Source organism: Phyllobates terribilis, unplaced genomic scaffold, assembly GCF_046119375.1.
Source record: "Phyllobates terribilis strain yellow unplaced genomic scaffold, ASM4611937v1 Scaffold_1__5_contigs__length_1240528914, whole genome shotgun sequence".
In the NCBI taxonomy this organism is placed as follows: Eukaryota; Metazoa; Chordata; class Amphibia; order Anura; family Dendrobatidae; genus Phyllobates; species Phyllobates terribilis.
This window is the reverse complement of record NW_027362761.1, coordinates 321,177,335-321,201,997: the sequence shown is the minus strand read 5'-3', so window position 1 is coordinate 321,201,997 and position 24,663 is coordinate 321,177,335. Positions and strand designations below refer to the sequence as shown.

General features: G+C 41.0%; 1 protein-coding gene across 2 annotated transcripts in view; it reads left to right on the top strand.

Moving 5' to 3' along the window:
• The first annotated feature begins 631 nt into the window (after positions 1-631).
• The window catches only part of GOLGA3 (golgin A3), a 56,732-nt gene continuing 32,700 nt past the window's right edge, over positions 632-24,663 (top strand). Inside the window, exons 1-5 of one of the 2 annotated variants that reach the window (XM_073675873.1) lie at positions 632-737; positions 844-1,172; positions 4,139-4,459; positions 18,493-18,645; positions 21,264-21,376. In XM_073675873.1, the coding sequence (XP_073531974.1) occupies positions 4,336-4,459; positions 18,493-18,645; positions 21,264-21,376 (390 nt within the window). In that variant the 5' untranslated portion in view covers positions 632-737; positions 844-1,172; positions 4,139-4,335. Of the gene's footprint in view, positions 738-843; positions 1,173-4,138; positions 4,460-18,492; positions 18,760-21,263; positions 21,377-24,663 lie in introns of both variants that reach the window. The other variant, XM_073675864.1, reaches the window with a different exon arrangement.

The following is a 24,663-nucleotide window of genomic DNA, read 5'->3' as shown; positions in this document are numbered from 1 at the left end:
GTGCAAGACCAGTATATGGGCCCTTGTCAGTCTAATAGCTCATCATAATGCACAATTGCACCTGCTCTGGAGGTATAAGTGGGCCCTCTTACCTCTTAGGCCCCAATGGCATGTCCACCCCTGCTTAGTAGGCAGGCCTCAGGACACCTAGCCACTCTAGTCACTGCTCAGGCCAGTAATGTCAGGGCCAGCTATAGTACACAACACTCAGGCAATGGCTCCCCACATCCTTCAGTCTCTTGCCACCAGCTTGTCTCATGGTCGCTGTATACAGGCCCGCTGCTCTAAGACACACAGCAGAAGAGTACATAACACATAGACGAATAAAACAACCAGGGACACTGTAAAAAAAGAGGGAAGCAGTAACTGGGCAACAAAAAATTATGTAAAGATTAATAATACACTTTTTTAAAATTCTGCCTATTTTCATGATATCTCCGTGTTGCTGTTGGCTATGTATTGCTTTGTGTCCATGCAATGTGATGCCCCGGGGTCACCTGGCCCTCGCAGCTTTCTAGCTGTATATATGTTTTCTCCCTTACACAGGGCTCTGACCAGTGGCTCCTAATGCTCGTGTATACATTTCTATGAGATGTCAGCGGGGGCGGGCTTGGGGTCTGGCCTCTGAATTCAGGGGTGGGAATATTGCGTTGCACAATGGTTCCCGTTGGGTTGCGCAGCCTTCGGGTACATGCACAGCACACGTTGCCGCCATTGTCCCAGGCTCACTGTATGAGGTAAGTGCTGCAGTGCTGCTGGTGTTGTGCTGCCACCAGGCTGCATGAACTGTGAGTTACTCCAGTCACCGAACAGGTTAACCAACAAGCCCTCCTCTTCTTCCAGCTGGCACCGGAAGCTCTTAGTGCAGCTGGCGTTGTCTTCCTCCCGGAAACATTACACAGCTGTTACTGTAAGGAAAGCGACGTGGCCGCTACTGGGTGCTTGTTATTGTGTTCCCTTGCACCTCAGCGCTGCCCGGTCCGCCGCTCCGCAGTGTGCGTGCTCTCAGGCTCAGGACTGCACTGTGCACGGCGAATGGTTCCGGGATTTGTGGTTTCCTAGGGGAATGGAAAACGTATAGACACCGGGCCGGTCACCAAGAGCCACGTCTGATGGGAGAGGTCGAGAGGCAGAGGAGCCGGGAGCCAGTGACAAGGGGCTGCTCATAGCGGGTGAGTATAGTCGTCGTATATTAGTGGTGCCATGTCACTGCCATGTCCTCTGCTGTATCTGCTCTGTCACACAGTGATAACCCATGTCACGTCTGACTGTGCCACCCTGGTATCTGCTGCATCATAGCATACCCTGTCATATATCTAGCGTATTACTACACATCACATCCCCTACTGCCATATATCTAGCGTATTACTACACATCACACCCCCTACTGTCATATATCTAGCGTATTACTACACATCACATCCCCTACTGCCATATATCTAGTGTATTACTACACATCACACCCCCTACTGCCATATATCTAGCGTATTACTACACATCACACCCCCTACTGTCATATATCTAGTGTATTACTACACATCACACCCCCTACTGCCATATATCTAGTGTATTACTACACATCACACCCCCTACTGCCATATATCTAGCGTATTACTACACATCACACCCCCTACTGTCATATATCTAGTGTATTACTACACATCACACCCCCTACTGCCATATATCTAGTGTATTACTACACATCACACCCCCTACTGCCATATATCTAGCGTATTACTACACATCACACCCCCTACTGTCATATATCTAGCGTATTACTACACATCACATCCCCTACTGCCATATATCTAGCGTATTACTACACATCACACCCCCTACTGTCATATATCTAGCGTATTACTACACATCACACCCCCTACTGCCATATATCTAGCGTATTACTACACATCACACCCCCTACTGTCATATATCTAGTGTATTACTACACATCACATCCCCTACTGTCATATATCTAGCGTATTACTACACATCACATCCCCTACTGTCATATATCTAGCGTATTACTACACATCACACCCCCTACTGTCATATATCTAGCGTATTACTACACATCACACCCCCTACTGTCATATATCTAGCGTATTACTACACATCACACCCCCTACTGTCATATATCTAGCGTATTACTACACATCACACCCCCTACTGCCATATATCTAGCGTATTACTACACATCACACCCCCTACTGTCATATATCTAGCGTATTACTACACATCACATCCCCTACTGCCATATATCTAGTGTATTACTACACATCACACCCCCTACTGCCATATATCTAGCGTATTACTACACATCACACCCCCTACTGTCATATATCTAGTGTATTACTACACATCACACCCCCTACTGCCATATATCTAGTGTATTACTACACATCACACCCCCTACTGCCATATATCTAGCGTATTACTACACATCACACCCCCTACTGTCATATATCTAGCGTATTACTACACATCACATCCCCTACTGCCATATATCTAGCGTATTACTACACATCACACCCCCTACTGTCATATATCTAGCGTATTACTACACATCACACCCCCTACTGCCATATATCTAGCGTATTACTACACATCACACCCCCTACTGTCATATATCTAGTGTATTACTACACATCACATCCCCTACTGTCATATATCTAGCGTATTACTACACATCACATCCCCTACTGTCATATATCTAGCGTATTACTACACATCACACCCCCTACTGTCATATATCTAGCGTATTACTACACATCACACCCCCTACTGTCATATATCTAGCGTATTACTACACATCACACCCCCTACTGTCATATATCTAGCGTATTACTACACATCACACCCCCTACTGCCATATATCTAGCGTATTACTACACATCACATCCCCTACTGTCATATATCTAGCGTATTACTACACATCACACCCCCTACTGTCATATATCTAGCGTATTACTACACATCACACCCCCTACTGTCATTTATCTAGTGTATTACTACACATCACACCCCCTACTGTCATATATGTAGCGTATTACTACACATCACACTCCCTACTGCCATATATCTAGTGTATTACTACACATCACACCCCCTACTGTCATATATCTAGTGTATTACTACACATCACACCCCCTACTGTCATTTATCTAGCGTATTACTACACATCACACCCCCTACTGTCATTTAGTGTATTACTACACATCACACCCCCTACTGTCATATATCTAGTGTATTACTACACATCACACCCCCTACTGCCATATATCTAGTGTATTACTACACATCACATCCCCTACTGTCATATATCTAGCGTATTACTACACATCACACCCCCTACTGTCATTTATCTAGTGTATTACTACACATCACACCCCCTACTGTCATTTATCTAGTGTATTACTACACATCACACCCCCTACTGTCATATATCTAGTGTATTACTACACATCACACCCCCTACTGCCATATATCTAGTGTATTACTACACATCACATCCCCTACTGTCATATATCTAGGGCAGTTTGTGGGGAATATTTTTTTCATAAGAATTTGGGAAAGTTCTGAAATGTCCTATAAATGTCTGTCCTATTCCTGATCTAAGGGTCTAGACTTTTAGCTGAGATGAATCTGTGCTACAGTAAATTTATCACTTAAACATGAGCCATGTATGAGGGAGTCGGAGTCATGGAAATTGAGGAGTCGGAGGTTTGGCTTACCGACTCCACAGCCCTGCCTGCTATCCAACCTGAATTTCATGTTGTGTTGTACATGCTTAGATGCCATTCATGCTTAGTACCACATCCCATGTTTATCTCTGTGTCATACATCCTGCCTCTTTTTCTTCAACCAGATGCGTTTTTCTGTATCTAGTGCACTACGCTGTGTGCTTGATCTCCTGACTTCTTACTCCATATAGCAATATTCTTTCTCCTCTGGCTTTTTGTATGCTCCCAGTGTTGTGCTTCATGTTAGTTCCCCATTAACATGTTACTAATGGCATGTCTTGGCTCATGGACATTGTTCTAGTTACATACTATGAATTTTTGAGTTCATAGTTTTTATCGTGACATGCAGAGTCAGGATCTGTTATGGTGCTCATGGATAATATGCTTCTGTTTTCCAGGGAATGCATAGACTTAACAAAGTGGCAATACTTCTGTGGTGTCTGTTCACTGCCCGGTGTCAGTCTCTGTATGGCAGCCAGCCCAGCATGGTCATCCAGTGTCTCACATGAGATTAACAAAACATAGTAAAAGACAGAAGAAACGTATCAAATCAAGACTTTTCCATAAATAAAATAACCCGTAAAGAAGTGCTTTCATGCAGCCTGTGTCCGATTCATCTGGTGTCCTATGTGGCACGGTGACGGGAAATAACATTTCTGGTCACCAAGTGGAACTGGTAGATGCCAGGATAGAAATTGGGAGAAGAAATGGAGAGGATGGTAAGTGTTAATTTTATACTTTTTTTTTTTTTTTTTAATTATTATTTTTAGGCTATTATTATAACTATGTAATATTATAATGTTATACGTTTTAATGTCGTCTTGAAATTCTGACCATCTCAGGTGCAAGAAGTCTGTGCAAATCTATGGGAAATGCACAATCCCCATTTAGCTGGTTGATCTTGCTCACTCAGGGCAATAATGTTAAAGTGAACCTTACAGCAGTTACATGCTGCCCTATCCACAGGCAGCATATATCGGGCACTGGCTGTATAATCTCAGCCAGGTATGTCTTACTCTGAAATGCCGCGCTGCGGCGTTTCAGAAACAAACATACTTTGAGAGACCCCGAAGACTGAGCCATGCTGCACAGTAGTCGCACAGGCTGCTTCCCAGTGGCTTCTCGCTGCCCTGGATTGACGGGTCTCTGCCTATATGTGCACATAGGCAGAGACCCGTCAATCCAGGGCAGGAAGCAGGGAGAATCCGCCAGAGATCCGCATGTTCAAATAGGCTATATCGCGGCTTTTAAAGTATATTTTTCTCTGAAACGCCGCAGCATTTGAGTCAAACATACCTGGCTGAGAGCATACATCAGGCTATATGATATCTGATCCATGGGCAGCATGTATCAGCTGTCAGGATCATTTTAAGCACCTCAACTGTACCACAGTCACTAAAAAGGCTGTGTGCTTTATAGGCTCCGTTCTCATTGCAATAATGATTTCCAAGTTATATATGAGAAATCCTAATGATTTGTAATGGGCCCGACAGATTTTGCAGTATTGCTGGCTCAAGAAAAAGAGAGGGTGGGGTTGAGAGAAGTTATTTATTTTGTAGATATGTCTGCGTATATAAATTAAAAAGCCAAAAATAATGAGCTCATGCACATATGGTTTCATTTATTTTTTCCATGTTGAATAGTGCAGAATACTCCTTTGCTCTTTCTGTCAAGAACCACAATGAACTGCAACCATGTCACTAGTCTGAACAAAGCCTTTTTTTAATACTGTGTGAAAAATGTTACTAGAAATATTATTTTACTAAAACATAAGAGACAGATTTGCAAATTACAGTATGCTAGAACTCATGTTATGTGCTACATTTACTAAGTGTTATATGTACTTTTTGCTCCTTACTAGATACATTTCTAAACTATCTAGAAAAGGGGTTCTGGCTAAGTGTGTTCCAATTTTTGGTAAAAGAAAAAAAAAAAAGTCTTTTGGCCTCATTCAGACTTCAGCGATTTTTCACATAAGCAAAAACACAGTCCAAATGTCAGTGTTTTTCATCCGATTTTCATTAGTGTTTCAGTTTTTAGTTTTCTCAACAGTGATTTTCAGGTATGAAAAATAACTTGCAAAGCTTCTCCTATTTATTTACCATGTTTATCACAGATTGCACAGATCATAAACAGACATGTCTCTGATTTTTTTTTTTCCCATTTTTTTGCAAAAATACGTGGTCCGCAAAATAACACAGACGTGAACAGCTCCATAGATTATAATGAGTACATGTTCTATCTGTGAAGACCACTTACTTGGAAAAACAGACATCTTAATGAGGCCTAAAGTAAACTAACTAATAGGGGGTGTAAACTTAGACAGCATTGTCTAAAAATTCTTCAGATTTATCATCCAGCATGAGCCATTGTGATAAAAGTGCTGCATTGTATGATTATTATCTAGTCTGTTTACTCTGTCTAGATAGTAGGCAGGCTTAGTAATTCTGCTCCATCATATGTAAAAACAAAGTTTCCCTGCTCCATGTTCTCCTTCCAGAGCATGCTGCAGACTGGTTTAAGCATTTATATATACCAGCAGATAAGTCTAATGGCCCCATTCACATTAGGTGGCAGTCAGCTGAACGATGGCTCTGCAGCTCATTCGGCCGACAGCCATCTTAGCCTTCTCTCCCATACACCAGAGTGCTCGTTTGACCACGCGTTCCTTTGTTCTCTGTGAGTCGCTGACTTACACGTTAATTGGCGGCTTATCAACGGGAGAATAATGCGACCAGCAGTCCAAAATCAGACATACCTGATCGACATCTGCCCCGACCATCAGTCAGTTGGCGCTCCCATACACATAAGATTGTCTGCCAAACCCGTCAATATTAGCAGGTCCAACTGACACTAATCTAATGTCTCTGGGGACTTTAATCTTAAATTTATACAGAGTTTTTTAGAGGCATAAAAATCAATTTTTTTCAATTGGAATCTGCTTCAAGAAACGCTGTTTTTGGATGTGGTTATTTTTTTTGGTAAAGCGATTTTCGAAGGGGTTTTTGAAATGTTTTTGTTTCCCACATGGTGTTTTGCAGCCCTTTGCCTTGATGATGTCAAATTTGAAGCACTGAAAAAAATTGACAGGTCATATGTTAGTTTTACAGGGTATTTTTCAAAATCTTGTCTAGGAGGGAAAAAAAATGATGCTATGAACGGCAAAGTGGATTTTACATTGAAATGTTTAGTAAGAGTAAAAAAGTATTTGAAACATTTTTAGAACAGTTTGAGTAGTTTAACTTCAAAATACCCCTAAAACAAAACTGTGACCCTAGTGTAGGGGATACAAGGGCTTAGTTTCTCATAGTTACAGTGGGGAAAATAAGTATTTGTTACACTGCATATTTTGCAAGTTTTCACACCTGCAAAGAGTGGGAAAGAGGTCTGTAATTTTTATCGTAGGTACACTTCAACTTTGAGAGACCTGATCACAGAGCGAGCAAGGGACAATGATGAGGGCAGCGTTCAGCACCCGGCGCTTGGGAACAGCGCTAACTATATACTGATTCCCATGCGCCGGTACTTGTGCTCCTGATGGGGCACACTGTTGCCACACCTGTACCACACACGGACACATATATCTCCGGTATCGGAAAAATCAGGACATGCGAAACCGGCTTAAGGACACCAGGTGCAAAATTGTAGACCTGCACAAGGCTGGGATGGACTACAAGACAATAAGTAAGCAGCTTGGTGAGAAGACGACAACTGTTGGATGATCCAGAGGAGGCATGGGAGAATGTCATGTGGTCAGATGAGTCCAAAATAGAACTTTTTGGTATCACCTCCACTCGCCGTGTTTGGAGAAAGAAAAAGGATGAGTACAACCCCAAGAACACCGTCCCAACCTTGAAGCATGGTGGGGGAAACTTCATACTTGGGGTTGCTTTTTGCAAAGGGGACAGGACAACTTCACTGTATTGAAGGGAGGATGGATGGGGTAATTTATTTCGAGATTTTGGCCAACAACCTCTTTCCCCCAGTAAAAGCATTGAAGATGGGTCGTGGCTGGGTCTTCCAGCATGACTGACGCGAAACACTCAGCCAGGACAACTAAGGAGTGGCTCCGTAAGAAGCATTTCAAGGTCCTGGAGTGGCCTAACCAGTCTCCAGACCTGAACCCAATAGAAAATCTTTGGAGGGAGCTGAAACTCAATGTTGCCCAGCGACAGCCCGGAACCTTACAGATCTGGAGAAGATCTGTATGCAGGAGTAGACCAAAATCCCTGCTGCAGTGTGTGCAAACTTGGTCAAGAACTGCAGGAAACGTCTGATCTATGTAATTGCAAACAAAGGTTTCTGTACCAAATATTATGTTCTGTTTTTCTATTGTATCAAATAATTAATTTGCATTTTATTGCATGAAATATGTAAAAATCATAGTGTGTTTTTCTGGATTCATTTTTAGATTCTGTCTCTCACAGTTGAAGTGTACCTACGATAAAAATTACAGACCTCTCCATTCTTTGTAGGTGGGAAAACTTGCAAAATCTGAAGTGTATCAAATACCGTACTTATTTTCCCCACTGTATGTCATAGACCGCTACAGACATTACAGCTGAATGGTATTAGAAGTTGCTGGACAAGAACTTTCAGATGTCCTAAGTTACGAGTGTGGAATCTGGCATGTCTCTAGTGCAAACAAACGCCTAGTGAAAATAAATGCTAAAAAATGTCAAATGTGACTAAATATAGAAATCTGCAAATATTAATTTTAAGTATCTTCTTCAAGGTAAAGTTGCTACTTTTTGTAAAATCTACTGCAGTAAAAAGTCCAAAAATAATTCCTGTTGATAGTTCCGGAGTCTGACTGATTAATACTCCCTTCTATCCCATCACAGGTTACATTAATATCCAGGAGAAATATGAAAAAATAATCAAAGAATGGATTTATAGATTGAAGCAGTTTTAGTAATGGTCATGCAGTTATGCAGCAATATGACAGCTTACCTGTACCAATTAACTGTCAGAGTGCATTTTTTAGGTGCAATTAAATTTAACCCCTTCCAGCAACAGACAATTTTTGTTTCTGCATTTCAGTTTTTCCTTTCTCTTCTTGCAAAAGCCATCACTTTTTGAATGACATCATCTAGATTACCATACAATGTATTGGAAAACGGGAAAAAATATCTTAAGTGCAGTAAAATTGCGTGTGTGTGTGTGTGTGTGTGTGTGTGTGTGTGTGTGTTTGTGGGGGGGGGATACAATTCCGAAATTCCGACAATTTTTTTTTGGGGGGGTATTTTTACACTCTTCATTGTGTAGTAAAAATGATCTGGCATCAAGATTCTCCAGGTCAGTACGATTACAGAGAAAATGTTTTATTATTTTAGCGGTGGAAAAAAATTTTGATACCATTTTGGGATAAATATGATGTTTTGGTCAATTATTTCATATTTTTGCGGCATTATGGCTAGCCAGAAACTGCAATTTTGTTATTTTTTATTTTTTTTGTTTATGAGGTTTACTGGTCGGGTTAATGAATTTTATATTTTCATATATCCGGCTTTAGTATTGGTACATAGTAAAAATCAAGGTCTCTTTTGAAATCCAGCCATAGGGTGGGAATCAACGAAGCACCATGATGGCAGACACAGGGTTCTTCAGCAGACCCCTGACATATTAACCCATCCGTGCCTTACAATCGCGTCTCGGGGGGCAGGGACAATGGGTGCGTGGGCAGCGGCATTTAACAGGCGAACAGTTGTTAGAGGCAGATCCTGACTGTGTGCCCCCTCTGAGACTGCTCACAACTTGCACTGTACATGTACGGCGGATCTTGGGAAGGGGTTAAAGTCACACCTATTGATAAACTTTCCTGTTTGTTTGTGCTTAAAGTGCCTGTCATTATAGGTGAACTTGCCTGAGAATGTCTTAGTTAGCCTTTAGCTCCTCCCTCCCTTTCGCCATAGAACTTTATACAAAAAATTCACAATGTATAAAAATTATGATCATGCTTAATAAAGTATAATTATTGATTTATTCTGGCTATACCTCCTTCTCTTACTTTTTTTCTGTTCTATTTACTCTTTACAAGCTGTTTGGGTGATATCATCGGCACATCTATACCGTGGTACCAGCACGTGAACCCAGCAAAACAATAAAAACTAGTGACTTGAGTTAATCTTTGTGACCTTCACTATAGGTGAAATATCGCCTTAAGGAAATCTAATATAGTTCTCTCTATACTTACAGAATTATTTGAAAATATATAACTAGCAATAGCACCTTTTGTGTTCATTTGTCTTTGATTTTTTTCAAACAAGGATATCCTATTACAGGTCATGTTGGACTTGAGAACAATCAGCTATTATTGCCAGAACACACTGCAAGGTTTAGCATTGGCGTTCTTTATAATTGCCTTTCTGCTGGGAGCTTGTTGTAACCTTTTAGTGTTTGTGTGATTTTTTTTCTCTCTTAAACCAAAGAAGTTCTGCAACTTTCTAATATACTATGGGGCCTATGCATTAAAGTGTTTACGCTAGAACACGTGGCGTCATGCCAAAATTTGGCGACTTTTGGCCTTTTCACGCCAGTCTCAAGCAGCTCTGACAAATTAGGTGGAGCTGAGGAGGAGTCGGGATGTCTACCTATGCCCGTCAAATTCATGGAAAGTAGCGGTATTTCTTATGCCAGAAATGTTACTCCAGTCAGTGATTGGAGTAATTTTTCTGATGACGCGTACAGAGGCGCACACCACTGATAAGTTGCTGATTATTCCTACATGCCCCTCAATAACGCTGGATCGTTTTGGTTTTTTTTTGCTCTGTTCGTCACCATTTTTTGCTTTTTTTAGCTTGCTGTCTGTGAATAAACACACTCTTGTTGATGTTCAAAGCCTGTAAACCTATAGCTAGTTCTGCTCTCAGCTGAGAAGTGGATGCCATTGCATGCAGTTTATATATTGCATTTATATAATCTATGTAAGCAAAGCAACTTGCAATCCAGTGGACTGAGACTTTGTAGCAAACATCATAGATTTGTGTAGTTGCTCATGCGTTTAGGTTAAAGCATTGGCTAGGCTAGATACAGTTGTCTACTTCTCAGCTGAGAATAGGAGTAGCTGTGCAGGTGGTAGCCTTAGTTTCAGAGTCTAGCAATGTGCCCACGATGCAGAAATGCTCCGGATTTTTTCCTGAGCGTTTCTGCATCTCCCTGGCAGAAAAAAACGAATGCGGGATTGTACATGCGGATTGTACATGCGTTTTTCCTGCCAGGGACAAGCGGATGTGAAGCGTTCTTCACATGCATTTCCGCATGCGGGTTGTCAAGCGCTTTCCAAGCGATTTTAGCATCACTTGGAAAGTGCTTGTCAACTTGGTCACACTATATAAATCCATGCAAATGGCATGGATTTATATAGTGTGACCTTAAAGAATGGTTAAAAATAAAAAAATTAATCTATACTTACCTTCCGATGGCCCCCGGAGTCTTGCTTTGCTCCGTTCTCCCTTGCCGGCAGATCGCGGTACGCTGTACTGAAGGACCTGCCGTCACATGACTATGACGTCAGCGCAGGTTCTTCAGTCCACCGTGATCTGCTGGCAAGGGAGGATGAGCGCATCGGGGGCCGTCAGAAGGTAAATATAACAACATTTATTTTTTATTTTATTCTTTTTTCACAGGTTCTATAGTACCCGGGTCCGGAGGAGAGTCTCCTGTCCTCTAGACCCGGGTACCATCCGCACATTGGAACGCGTGGAATGCGCATCTGTATATGCAGTGATGCGTAATCCATGCGTTTCAATGCAAGTCAATGGCGGCGAAAACGCAGCACTTCTGCAAAATAATTGGTAGTGCTGCGTTTTTTCCCGCAATGATAATCCGCAGCGGAAATCTCCGCAGCATGTGCAAAGCACATGCGGATTATCATTGGGGAACATGGCAGGCCTTCTACCATGCGTTTTTTAAACGTTTCTGCAGCGGAATTGCCGCTGTGGAAACGCTTAAACGCATCGTGGGCACACAGCCTTAAACGTTCTCATTCGCTAACAGCAATCTAATATCTTCTTAACTATGAGAAAATGAAATATAGTGTAAAAAAATATAAATGTTTAATTTACAAAGTGATACTCCTGCTTTGACAACCTCCTCTTAAATGCAACAGTGCCTATATAACAGAAAAACACCATATACTCACTTCCCAGACTGGCACCCTTCGAGTGATGTCTTGCCTGCCGGTTACAGGTGATCTCATAACATTATGTAATGAGTGCTGCAGACCATCAACGTTCTGGGAAGTGAGTATATGGTGTTTTTATCGTTCATGGGACACTGTTCCGTTTTAACTTTATTTTTTTTATTTTTATTTTTTTTACCTAAAACAAGAAAAAAACTTTTTAATGTATGGTAATCCTCTTTATACCCGCAGCATGCTAACATGTAGTATTTTTAGTGGAAAGGTGTACTACTAACTACCAGGGCTGTGGAGTCAGTAAGCCAAACCTCAGACTCCCGACTCCGACTCCCTCATACATGACTCATGTTTAAGTGATAAATTTACTGTAGCACAGATTCATCTCAGCTAACTACGATTCTGACTCCACCAAAATGGACACCGACACTGACTCCACAGCCCTGCTAACTACTACGACTGTTTTTTTTAATGGGGTTTCTTTTTTTTTTTCTAAAAGTTAGAGAAGTTGAAAAGTAAAAATGTTTATGTTCATTTTGGGAGAGAATAAGGGATTTCATTCAGTGGATGCATCAAAAAAATTACCTTTCAGAATACTTTGTATATACATTCTGATTTTATATCTGTTCAAAATTAAATTGTTGTTGGAACAAGTTTAGTATTTCCGTCACATTTTCACAATAGCTGCCCAATAACTTGTGCATATCGTTGGTTAGTAATTGATATATTTGTAGCCTCCTTCTTGGCCACAATTCAAATGGTGTTTTTTTTTTTTTTTTGGTGTGTTAAATGAAAAAAAATCTCATGCTGTACTATCATTTGATTTTACAAAATATTGTTACATTTGTCCTGCAGCACACAATAGAACAGCACAACATAAAATTATATGGAAAAGCTTTTATATAAAAAAAAAAAAAATAAATATATGGTGCAGAAAATTGAACAGACATGCTCCAGTGAGAATATTTTACAGTAACACTGTATAAGTTACACATTTATACATTTTCTTTTTTTTTCCTTTTATGATCTACCTGACATTTGTTTTCTAATTGTATGATCGCAGTATATATAGCTGCTCTACATTCTTTGGATTAAAGGCCACATTGCAAGTGAATGGAGTACAATGAAAGGTGTGACCCTGAGAGAGGTTTATTACATATTTTATGTGTAGGTCTACATATACAGTTTCCTAGGTTCTGTCCTTAAAGGGATGGTCCAAAGGCCAAGTAATTTTCATTCTAAATCCCTATCTATTTAGTTCCATAATCTAAACTGCTTTCTATTATGCTTGCATTAGAAATTCCCAAACCTTCATTGACTACACTATCTAACTGCTTTTCTATTTTTTTTCCCCTACATCCTTTTACATGACACTTCGGTTGAGAATCCCAGTGCATGCTGGGATACGCAAGCAAAGCGACATCAGGGGGCGGTCATTGCCACAGCTCCTGCCACCTTTTTAAAATGAGCTTCATCAGTTTCAGGGGATTGGCTAGTTCCTGCTTACTGTGTAATGTGCGCAATGACAGCGTGTTCTCTGTTGCCGGCAACACAGTGATGTCATAATATCTGGGGTGCAGAGACGGGGACTGCGCAGAAGCACGCTCTCATTGTACTAGCCCAGCCCCTGAAACGAGTGTCACTGATGACTCTTCGTTTTAGGGAGGGGGCAGAGGCTGCAGCAGTGAGCCCACTTCTGCCCCATTGCTGACCCTTCTTTGAGTATCCCAGCATGCACTGGGATTCTCAAAGGAAGCATCATTCAAAAAGAAATAAGAAAAAAAAAAATAAGAAAAGCAGTTAGATAATGTAGTTAGGGAAGGCTATGAAATTTTTAATTCAAGTATATTAGAAAATAGTTTTGATTATGGCACTAATTAGATAGGGATTTAAAATGAAAATTACTTGGTCTTCAGACCACCCCTTTAACAGTAAGTCATTTCAAAGTCTGACCGAGGCTGTAATCCACAAACTGTTGATTGCTTACATTGATGCCATAAACATATATACAGTTGTGCTCAAAAGTTTACATACCCCGGCAGAATTTTTCCTTTCTTGGCCTTGTTTCAGAGAATATGAATGATAACAAAGAAACTTTTTCTCCACTCATGGTTATTGGTTGGGTGAAGCCATTTATTGTCAAACTACTGTGTTATCTCTTTTTAAATCTTAATGACAACCAAAAACTTCCAAATGACCCTGATCAAAAGTTCACATACCCTGGTGATTTTGGCCTTATAACATGCACAGAATTTGACACACAAATGGGTTTAAATGGCTACTAACGGTAACATCCTCACCTGTGACCTGTTTGCGCGTAATCCGTGTGTGTGCATAAAAGCTGAGTGAGTTTCTGGGATCCAGGCAGACTCTTGCATCCATTATCCAGCCACTGACTTTTCTGGATTGTGAGTCATGGGAAAAGCAAAAGAATTGTCAACAGATCTACGGTAAAAGGTAGTTGAACTGCATAACACAGGAAAGGGATACAAAAAAATAACCAAGGAATTGATAATGCCAGTCAGCAGCGTTCAAACTGTGATTAACAAATGGAAAATCAGGGGATCTGTAAAAACCAAACCACGGTCAGGTAGACCAACAAAAATTTCGGCCACAACTGCCAGGAAAATTGTTCAGGATGCAAAGAAAAATCCACAAATAACATCAGCTGAAATTCAGGACTCTCTGAAAACTAGCGGTGTGGCTGTTTCAATATGCACAATAAGGAGGCACTTGAAGAAAAATGGGCTGCATGGTCAAGTCGCCTGAAGAAAGCCATTACTGCGCAAATGCCACAAAGTACAATATGCCAAACAGCACAGAGACAAGCCTCAAAACTTTTGGAACAAGGTAATTTGGAGTGATGAGACCAAAATTGAACTTTTTGGCCACAACCATAAACGTTACATTTGGAGAGAGGTCAACAAGGCCTATGATGAAAGGAACACCATTCTTACAGTAAAGCACGGAGGTGGATTGCTAATGTTTTGGGGATGTGTGAGCTACAAAGGCACAGGAAACTTGGTAAAAGTTGAAGGAAAGATGAATGCAGCACGTTATCGGCAAAATACTGGAGGCAAATTTGCACTCATCAGCCCGGAAGCTGTGCATGGGACGTACTTGGACGTTCCAACATGACAACGATCCAAAACACAAGGCCAAGTCGACCTGTCATTGGCTACAGCAGAACAAAGTGAAGGTTCTGGAGTGGCCATCTCAGTCTCCTGACCTCACTATCATTGAGCCACTCTGGGGAGATCTCAAGCGCGCAGTTCATGCTAAACAGCCCAGGAATTTACAGGAACTGGAGGATTTTTTGCCAAGAAGAATTGGCAGCTTTACCATCTGAGAAATTAAAGAACCTCATGCACAACTACCACAAAAGACTTAAAGCTGTGATTGATGTTAGAGGGGGCAATACACGGTATTAAGAACTGGGGTATGTGAACTTTAGATCAGGGTCATTTGGATGTTTTTGTTTATCATTAAGATTTAAAAAGAGAAAACACAGTAGTTTCACAATAAATGGCTTCACCCAACCAATAACCATGAGTGGAGAAAAAGTTTCTTTGTTATCATTCATATTCTCTGAAACAAGGCCAAGAAAGGAAAAATTCTGCCGGGGTATGTAAACTTTTGAGCACAACTGTATGAGCCTGTTCAATATGTCCTTAAGAAGACCGAGCACTTTCCTGACCCAAATGAGAAGTCCCTATTGGAGAACACCACTAGTCTCTCTATCTCTCTCATAATTCAAATAAGCTTCTTACAGGGACTCTAGCACCAGGCACTACTTGATCGAGTATTGAGCAGTGCCAAGCTTGCTTGCCCATCAATACTGCTTGTCCATTGTTTGTTTTTTGTCATTGTAGTGGCTATATTGAAGTGGATAGGGGTGTGCTGCAATACTGCACACCACATTTGCACACTTGTGGCGCTCTTATTCAAAGACAGATGCCTTGCATGCATAAATGGGTCCATACAACTCATTTATTTATCTATAGCTTTTATATCTGCACAGGGTAGACACATACTGTGGAGAAAAAGCCAGTCCAAAAAGGTTAGGCGCCAACAGCAAATTTGTAGGTGCATTACTTACTTGGCTGTCTGTCATTAGAGCAGATGGAGCACCATGCAGTTTACCCATGTTAGAAGTAAATTACTTCCAGTCCGTGTGTTTAGACCCTTGGGGAAGAGAAAAAAGCGTGGCTAAATAGTATATCTCTTGACTGCAGAACAGCTGTAACATAAATATCCCTGAGGAGTACAAGCCAAGAACACAGCTATAACGTGCAATGACGTGTTCCGACTCAGGGCAGCCATAATATACGCAGCTAGAGTTTATATCTGAGGAGCTGACTCGCATTGGAATTCAGACGTTCCTTTATAGAAGCCTAAAATGATTACTGACAAGTGGTTATTACGAGCCTGGAATATAATTATCCCATGCCTTTTAGTTACAGACTTCATTTGTCATCTTTTATTTATGGGAATAGCTTTGCTGTCACCCACATTACAAACTAATAAGGAATAGCAGATGCAACCATTTTCAGTAGTGGGCACCATATTCCCCAACAGACAGGCACACATCTGGGAATATGATTCTAATTACTCTGATCTAATTTGTGCCTCATTTGTACTGTGTATTTCTCACAATGACTGACTGTAAGATTGTCATAAAGAAGTTGTTCCATCAGGACCACTTTCAATTTCTAAATATATTTATTTTCATCCCTGATGGGACATTTTTTGTTATCCCCGTTAGGCATATGCACTGCAGCTCTATTCTGACTACTGTGCCATTCATTCTCTATGGGGCTGCTGGATAAACCTTAGCACAGCACTCAGCAGCCCCACAGGGAATGAGTGCAGCAGTAGTGAGGCATGCGCCCTGCAGCTCCATTTTAACAGGCATAAAAGTGCTCTGTTCTTCTGACTCAGATCCCCACCAATCAATAAATTATTTTATCAATAAGTTATCACCTATGCTCTTTTTTTTTTAAAAAAAATTTTCATACTACCCCTTTAAGGTTTGTTTACACGAGCCCTAGTGAAAGAGAGAACTAATTGATTGGTGCTTGTTTAAGGTCCGATTCAAACTTTATGGGGACCAAATGTTGTTTACACAACCGTTTTAATATTGTCAGCAGCATGTCTCTTGGTTACAGTAGATAGACTACTGACAATGATGTTTAGTCCTACATTAAGGCTGAGGCTACACAGCAATTTAGGGTGTGACACAGGCCAAGTAAACAAAAATGTCTCTATTCTGCTGCTACAGAACAGCGTGATGCTGGTGAATGAGGTCGAATTCTGACTTGCAAGATACTGCAAAGGTGATAAGCAAGTTGCAAAAAATGTGACTTTTTGTGACTTGCTTGTCATGATTTTGCGAGTTGTAATGCGATCCCATTCACCGGCATCCTGCAGCGATGTAATAGCAGCATAGAGTGAATCTTAGCTGCAGCGACCTGTGTCACAGCCAAAATTTCCATGTAGCCCAAGCCTAATGCGTTATTCTGATGTTTTTTTTGCTCTGGTTTAGGGAGGTAAACATTGTAAAACTAAGCCCCACTTGCAATTACAGGGGTTTCCCCCAGTCAGAAAACTTTCTGCCATAAGCAGCAATAGTTATATAAAACAAACAAGCTAAGTATTGCCGTAACCGGGTCTAGAGCCGGTTTTCTGCCATTCCCCTTTCTGTCTGCGACGGGGGCTGTTAGGCTAAAAAGGGCTCATACACTGTTTTGGAACAAGAGGCACTCACCTGTCTTTGTTCACCCCTGAGCAGGAATAATGTGCTACCTTTCTACCCCCTTCATTAGCAGCAGTGATGTGCTACCTTTCTACCCCCTTCATTAGCAGCAGGGATGTGCTACCACCTACCCCCTTCATTACAGCAGTGATGTGCTACCTTTCAACCCCCTTCATCAGCAGGAGCGATGTGCCACTACTTCCCCCATTATCCGTAGGAACAGTGTGCCACTTTCTCTAACTACACAGGTTTTGTTTGTAGTTTGTTTACCTGGACAAAAATAGGTCTGTGTTGCAGCTGTAGATACAGGACTTCTTGCAAAAGTCATTGTTCATTTTAAATGTATTAAGAATTAGAGTTGGGAGAGTGTACAGAACGCTTACAACTGAGGCCTGTGTTGGTTCTACTATAGATTTACTCATCATTGTTAGTTGGCACTGGGCAGGTTTGATTTACTGCTAGGGTTAGCCACACCACAGATGTCTTCACAGTCAGAATGTGTACCAGGTCTTTCTTCCTATAAAAGCAGAAGCATAATAAATATTGCAGTAAAATCTTTTTTTCTTACCTAAAATATAAATGTAGCTTTGCTGCTTTTATGTATAAAAGTTTTTGATGCGCTGCAGTTCATGTGATTGTCCGTCAGGTAAAAGAACCTGTATATTTATTCTTCATACTGTCCCAAGCTGCATGTGCTTTCCTGTGTGAACAGGTCAGGCATATTTTAGAAGCCAAAAGCATTAAAGTCAAGTGACCACTCTTGGATCTTTGAGCATTGGCTTGTGTTGTTCATTCTGTTAGATTAATAATAACTAAATTGTCTTATTTTATACTAACTGTAACATTTCTTTCTGTGATAGGTATGCATTCAGAAAAACTGCCAAAACTAGGGGGCAGTATGGAGACCAAGAGATCTGGAGACTTGTGTCAGAATGGGCCTCAAGCACATTATTCAGAGCATCCTCCATCCTCGGCCTCTGTCATCGGCTCCTGTAGTACAGCAGCACACCCAGGTGTGGCTGGTTTCAATGCCATCATATCGGAGTCTAGTACTGAGGGCCTAGTTCTTAGAAAAGAAGCTTTGCAGTCGCTCAAGCTAAGCCTTCATATGCAGGAAACTGACCTGTGTAAGCACTTTTTCTAGAAAGCAATTCCATTTATTGCCTTGCACCTTTCAACTTTCTTGCAAATTCTGCATGTAGTGATTTTAGTGTAAAACTAAGTCGCAATAACTTGCACAATAATTATTGACTGATCTTTTATTTTAATCTAGCAAGTAATTAACTACTTGGAAGTATAGAAAGTAGCATATTTGCATTAAGTTTAACATTAAAAACCACTGACAAGTCTCATTCCTCCTTGAAATTGTATGAAGAAATTGACGATTAGTCGTTACCATTACTTGTTTCAATGAAGCGTCCCCACAAACTCTGGCACAATCTGGTACCGATTAGGCAGTGTCACAGTGGGAACTATGCCATTGACAGCTATCAGGTTTTTAATCTATTTGCTAGCGGAATAATGAAGATGCAACAAAAGCAGACAAGTGAGATGCACTCCTTTTAATGTTGCCTCTCTTAGAAAATTGTATTAGATTGTGCTGACATAACAACATAAAATGCTGCTTTATAATTTTTTACATAGTTTTACACAAGTTGCAATTTACTTAAGGCCCTTTTATATGTGCTGATGCCAAATGTATAAGGATCAAATGATTGTTTGGTCACCATACAGTTTACTTATTGTCAGCAGCCTATCCTTATTAAATGGGAGATATACTGCCACCATCAATAATGTGTAGACCCTATCAGCCAACGAACAAGCGGTTTGTTTCTCAGCCAATGGCTGCTATGTTTGCACAGGCTGACGATCAGGAATGAGTATTCTTACAAACGCTTGTTTTGGTTTATTATTATTATTGGCCCATATAGCAGGGATTTAGGCTTTGATCAAATTTTGTTAATGGATCATAACATATCCTTCATGGATCCTGTAAAAATTGAACTTAGTAAATAGAGCCTTCTACTTTTGTGCATAAAAATTTGAAGGAAATATCATATTCAGATAAGTAAACTGCACGATTTTATCAAGTCATGTATAAAAAGTTGTTCCCTAATGTATACCAAGCATTGGAATTGATGACTTTCTAAAAGGGAGGATGATAGAGCAGAGAAGCTAGTGAGAATATTGAAGTAATCTAAAAACATGTCTTTTGCAGAATCTAAACATATGAATCCCCTTCCCTGAGCTCCACAGCTCTGTCTTATTATTGCATTTACTTCACATATAAATGGAGTAATTTTAATAATCAATAATAATACGTTTAGTTCCTTATTATTTAAGCAAGTACTAAAGGTAAATTGATATCGTTTGCATAGAGCAAATAGTTTCCCAAATTCATATTCGACATAGCTGACAAATGAATAAACACATTTCATTTTTTGTACAAAGGGAACCTTTCATGTCTAAAAACGCTATATGCTTGCAAATATAGGGTTAATCTGCAGGTAAATTGCATTAAAATCCTGCCTGGTTCCCTTACTAGAAGAGCAGCTACAGGAATATAATGAAATTATATGCTCCCTGTAGCCACTCTCTTTCAGTCATACAGGACTGTGCCAAGAATGGTTCCAGTCTCCATTTACTATACTGAGTGCGTGACTAATCACTCCCTGGGAGTGTGATAGGATGCCTGCCCTGCACGCACAAATGCTGCACAGCAGGCAAGGTCCGGGGAGTGAGTAAAGTAGCACTCACTGGGTAATGAGCGAGTGACTGTAACCGCTCCCTGCAGCGCCCCTGTGACTGAAAGCAAGCAGCTGCATGGAGGATATAAGTTCATTTTCTCCCTGTAGCCACACTTCTAGTAAGGCAGCCAGGCAGGATTTTAATGCTATTTACCAGCAGAACCTTAGATGTGCATATAAATAGTGTTTATGGACATTACCGGTTTCGTTAAGTATTATACGGTAGTTTCTACCCCGCAGTTAATTAACAAAATCTACATTTACACAAAAGTAGATCTTAAATGAATGTGGATCAGGCAGCATGTATCAGCTGTCAGGTTCACTTTATCAGTGTGAGAAAAATTCATTAATGTAGGAATATAAGTATCAAGCCAGTCTGTGTCCTCTTCAAAGCTGTATATTAGCAAGATGAGTATAACCATCCATGAAGACTCTCACTATTTTCCTGTTTGTCTGCATCTTTTTGCTCATCTTGCATGTCAAGCTTATTGCATTGCCTATTTAAAGGGTAAAAGACTATAAAAAGGAGAAGCAGCAAATGCTGTAAAATCTCCCCATCCCCCTAAAAAAAATACTAATATCTTGAATCCCCCTCCAAACCAATGCATATGCTTCTGTGGTCTGGCGCTGACTTTTACCACTTGCCTGTGATCTGATGTCTCATCAGATGACCTCTGGAGCTAGTCAGTGGCATCAGCAGATATGCTCACTGGCATGACAAAGCAGTGATTGGTTGCAGAGGTCACATGCTGGCAACTTGTAAAGACACACCCTAGATCACAAGCAGATGTAACATTATATTTTTTGTTAGTTTTTTTTTTTTTTTATTAACTAGGTGCACTCTAATGTTCTCTCTAATTTTCAAACGTATGTCTGCTCTTTAGCCTCCAGTGATGCTCCTCTTCCGCTTGAGCGAGAGGAGCAAATACGTTTGCAAGCCAGGCGTCGCTTAGAGGAACAGCTAAAACAGTACAGAGTCAAGCGCCAACAGGAACGGGTGAGCACAAAGTTTACATCTGAAACTCCTCTTTATTAATGAACATATGAGATAAAATTTGAATATTAATTGACCTGAATGTGTTAGGCTGTGTGCCCACGATGCTTATTTGGTGCTTTTTTTTTTTGTGCAGATTTGCAGCGCGGAAACGCTCCAGAAACGCATTGCATACCTTATCCCATGACTTTCTATGAAATTCTGCAAGTTCTGTGCCCATGGTCAGGATTTTTTCTGCACGGATTTTACTTGCAGAAAAAATCCGGATATGACCAATTCTTGTGCGTTTCTGCATGCAGATTTGCCTATACAATGTATTGGAAAAACTCATGGCAAATACGCATGCAAAAACGCATGTAAAAACTGTATGCGTTTTTCTGCCAAGGAGATGCAGAAATGCTCAGGAAAATTTCTACTTCATTTCTGCATCGTGGACACTAAAGCCTTAAGGCCCCGTCACACTTAGCGACGCTGCAACGATCCCGACAACGATACGACCTGTCAGGGATCGTTGCTGCGTCGCTATGTGGTCGCTGGTGAGCTGTCAAACAGGCAGGCTCACCAACGATCAGGGGAGCAGCGACATCGTGGAAAGAATCTTTCCACGATGTCCTGCTCCTGGTTACCAGCCTGCTGAAGCAGGAGCAGGCTGGTAACCATGATAAACATCGGGTTACTAGGGGCACATGCGCACCTAGTAACCCGTTGTTTATCATGGTTACCACTCTGCTACGGTGAGCAGGAGGTTACCGCTCACTTTAGCAGGCTCTTAACCATGATAAACAACGGGTTACTAGGTGCGCGTGTGCCCCTAGTAACCCGATGTTTATCATGGTTACCAGCCTGATCGCTGCTCCCGCTGGTCACACACAGCGATGTGTGCTGACCAGCGGCAGGGCAACGACCAAAAAATGATCCAGGACACTTTGCAGCGATCAGCGACCTCACAGCAGGGGCTTGATCGCTGCAAAGTGTCACACATAGCGACATCGCTGGTGAGGTCGCTGTTGCGTCACCAAAACCGTGACACAGCAGCGATCTCGATAGCGATCTCGATAGCGATATCGCTATGTGAGACAGGAGGCTTTACTGTGACACCTCAGGTCTGACAGTGGCTGTTATCTCTATATTTACATGTAGAGATAACATTGCCTTTGATCAAGCACAGGGCTGAGCAGTTCATGGGGAAAGTGAGCAGTGATAAGGAGAACTAGTCTGATAAAGCAACCAATGGGTGGGGGCCACAACCTTGTGATTTTGCAGGACTGATAACAGCAGCTTTGGATTTGAAGCTGATGGGGGGCGAGGTCAGCACTGTCTAACCGCTCTATAGAAATTAATAGGCTGGAGAGTGGTGACTGGGATTTCAGGAGTTAACTCCTTGAACTGAAATGTAGCTGTAAACCATGTAAGGCTATGTTTACTCGTTGTGGTTTTTATGCAAATTAAAAAATGTTTTTTACAGTACCAGCAAAAGCTATGAGATTTCAGAAATCTCATGCACACTTTTTTTTTCCTGACTGATTTGAAAAATCGGTGCGTTTTTTTAAAACTGCATCATGTTAATTCTTTCAGTATTTTTGCAGTATTTTTTTACCAATAGAAAACAATGATCAGTTTTGGCAGCATTTTTGGTGAAAAAAACCCGCAGGTACAGCACATATTTTTGTGATTTCATGCCCTACATATTCAATGCCCTACTAATGATTTAGGTAAGTAATGTCAGACCAATGCAACCCCCCCCCCACTGTTTTTACATTTACAATTATTTATTTTATCATGAACTCACATGAACTCTTATTGTTCAGAGTAGTCACTATATTTTCAGATATAAAAAAACTTTCCCTACTAAATAATTTGGTCAACTAGTCCTTTATCCCAAAAATGTTTTATGGTTTCACATATGTCTTTCATTTATGGCCTAACTCCTTATACCCTAAAAAATTCAGCAAAAAAAAAACAAATGTAGCAGATCCTATGTTCTGTCTTCAGCCGTTTTACTGCCAAGAGATTACGGTAGGTTTTGGCTGCAGCAAAAAAGTAACGTGTGAACATAGCCTAAGACAAAAGCTCTCCTGGCAGAAAAATGACAGCTGATAGAAAAAGCAAGTCAATTGCAAGCTTTCTTATTTTCATGCCATCTAACTATAGCAACTCCTAGCATGAGAATAAGGGCTCGCTCCCACTTGCAATGCAATCGGACGAGTGGAATCCGATAAAAAAAATCAGATTGCACTCGCCCCAATGTTACCCTATGGTGCAGCTCAAATCTGTGATTATTTTCTCATGCTGATTCGCAAATCGGATTGCATGCATCCATATAAGTCTATGGGTGCTTGTGAAACATTGCACTGCACTCTTATGTCACCTGAGTGCAGTGTGATTCCCGCCGACTCCAGCAACAGAGGAGATGGAGAAATTACTTTCTCAGTCCCCTCCGCAGCTGGGCTGTTATTCCCTCATGTGAGCGGATCGGAGCACAGAGCACTGACACTCGGATCACGCTCGCAGCAAAGCAGGGGCCAAGTGTCATTAGCTTATCGCATCCGATGCTCTTGCATCAGATGTAATTCGTTAGTGTGACTCCGGCCTCAGGCTACATTCCCGCGATAAGCTTTTGTTGCAATAATAAGTGATCAAAAGATCGTATCTACACCAAAATGGTAGCAATAAAAACGTCAGCTCGGTGCACAAAAAATAAGCCCTCACCGTCCCCGGATCCCAAAAAATGGAGACGCTACAGGTCTCGGAAAATGGCGCCATTTTTCTTCTTTTTTTTTTTTTTACTTTGGATTTTTTTTCTCCACTCAAATAAAAAAAGAACCTATACATGTTTGGTATCAACAAACTCATAAGAACCTGGGGAATCACGATGGCAGGTCAGTTTTAGCATTTAGTTAATATGGTAAAAAAAAAAACCAGTTGTGTAATCTGACTTTTTTTGCAATTTCATCACATTTGGAATTTTTTTTCCCGTTTTCCAGTACACAATAGGGTAAAAACAATGGTGTCGTTCAAAAGTCAACTCGTCCCTCAAAATACAAGCACTCGCATGGCCATATTGACTGAAAAATAAAAAAGTTATGGCTCTGGGAAGAAGAGGAGCAAAAAACGAAAACACAAAAAATGGGAAAGGGCTGTGGCGTGAAGGGGTTAAAGAAAATCTTTCACCGGGTTTTTGCTACCCCATTTGAGAGCAGCATGATGTACAAGCAGAGCTGCTGATTCCAGCAATGTGTCACTTAGTTTATTGGGTGCAGCAGTTTTGATAAAATCTTTTTCTTTGCTGC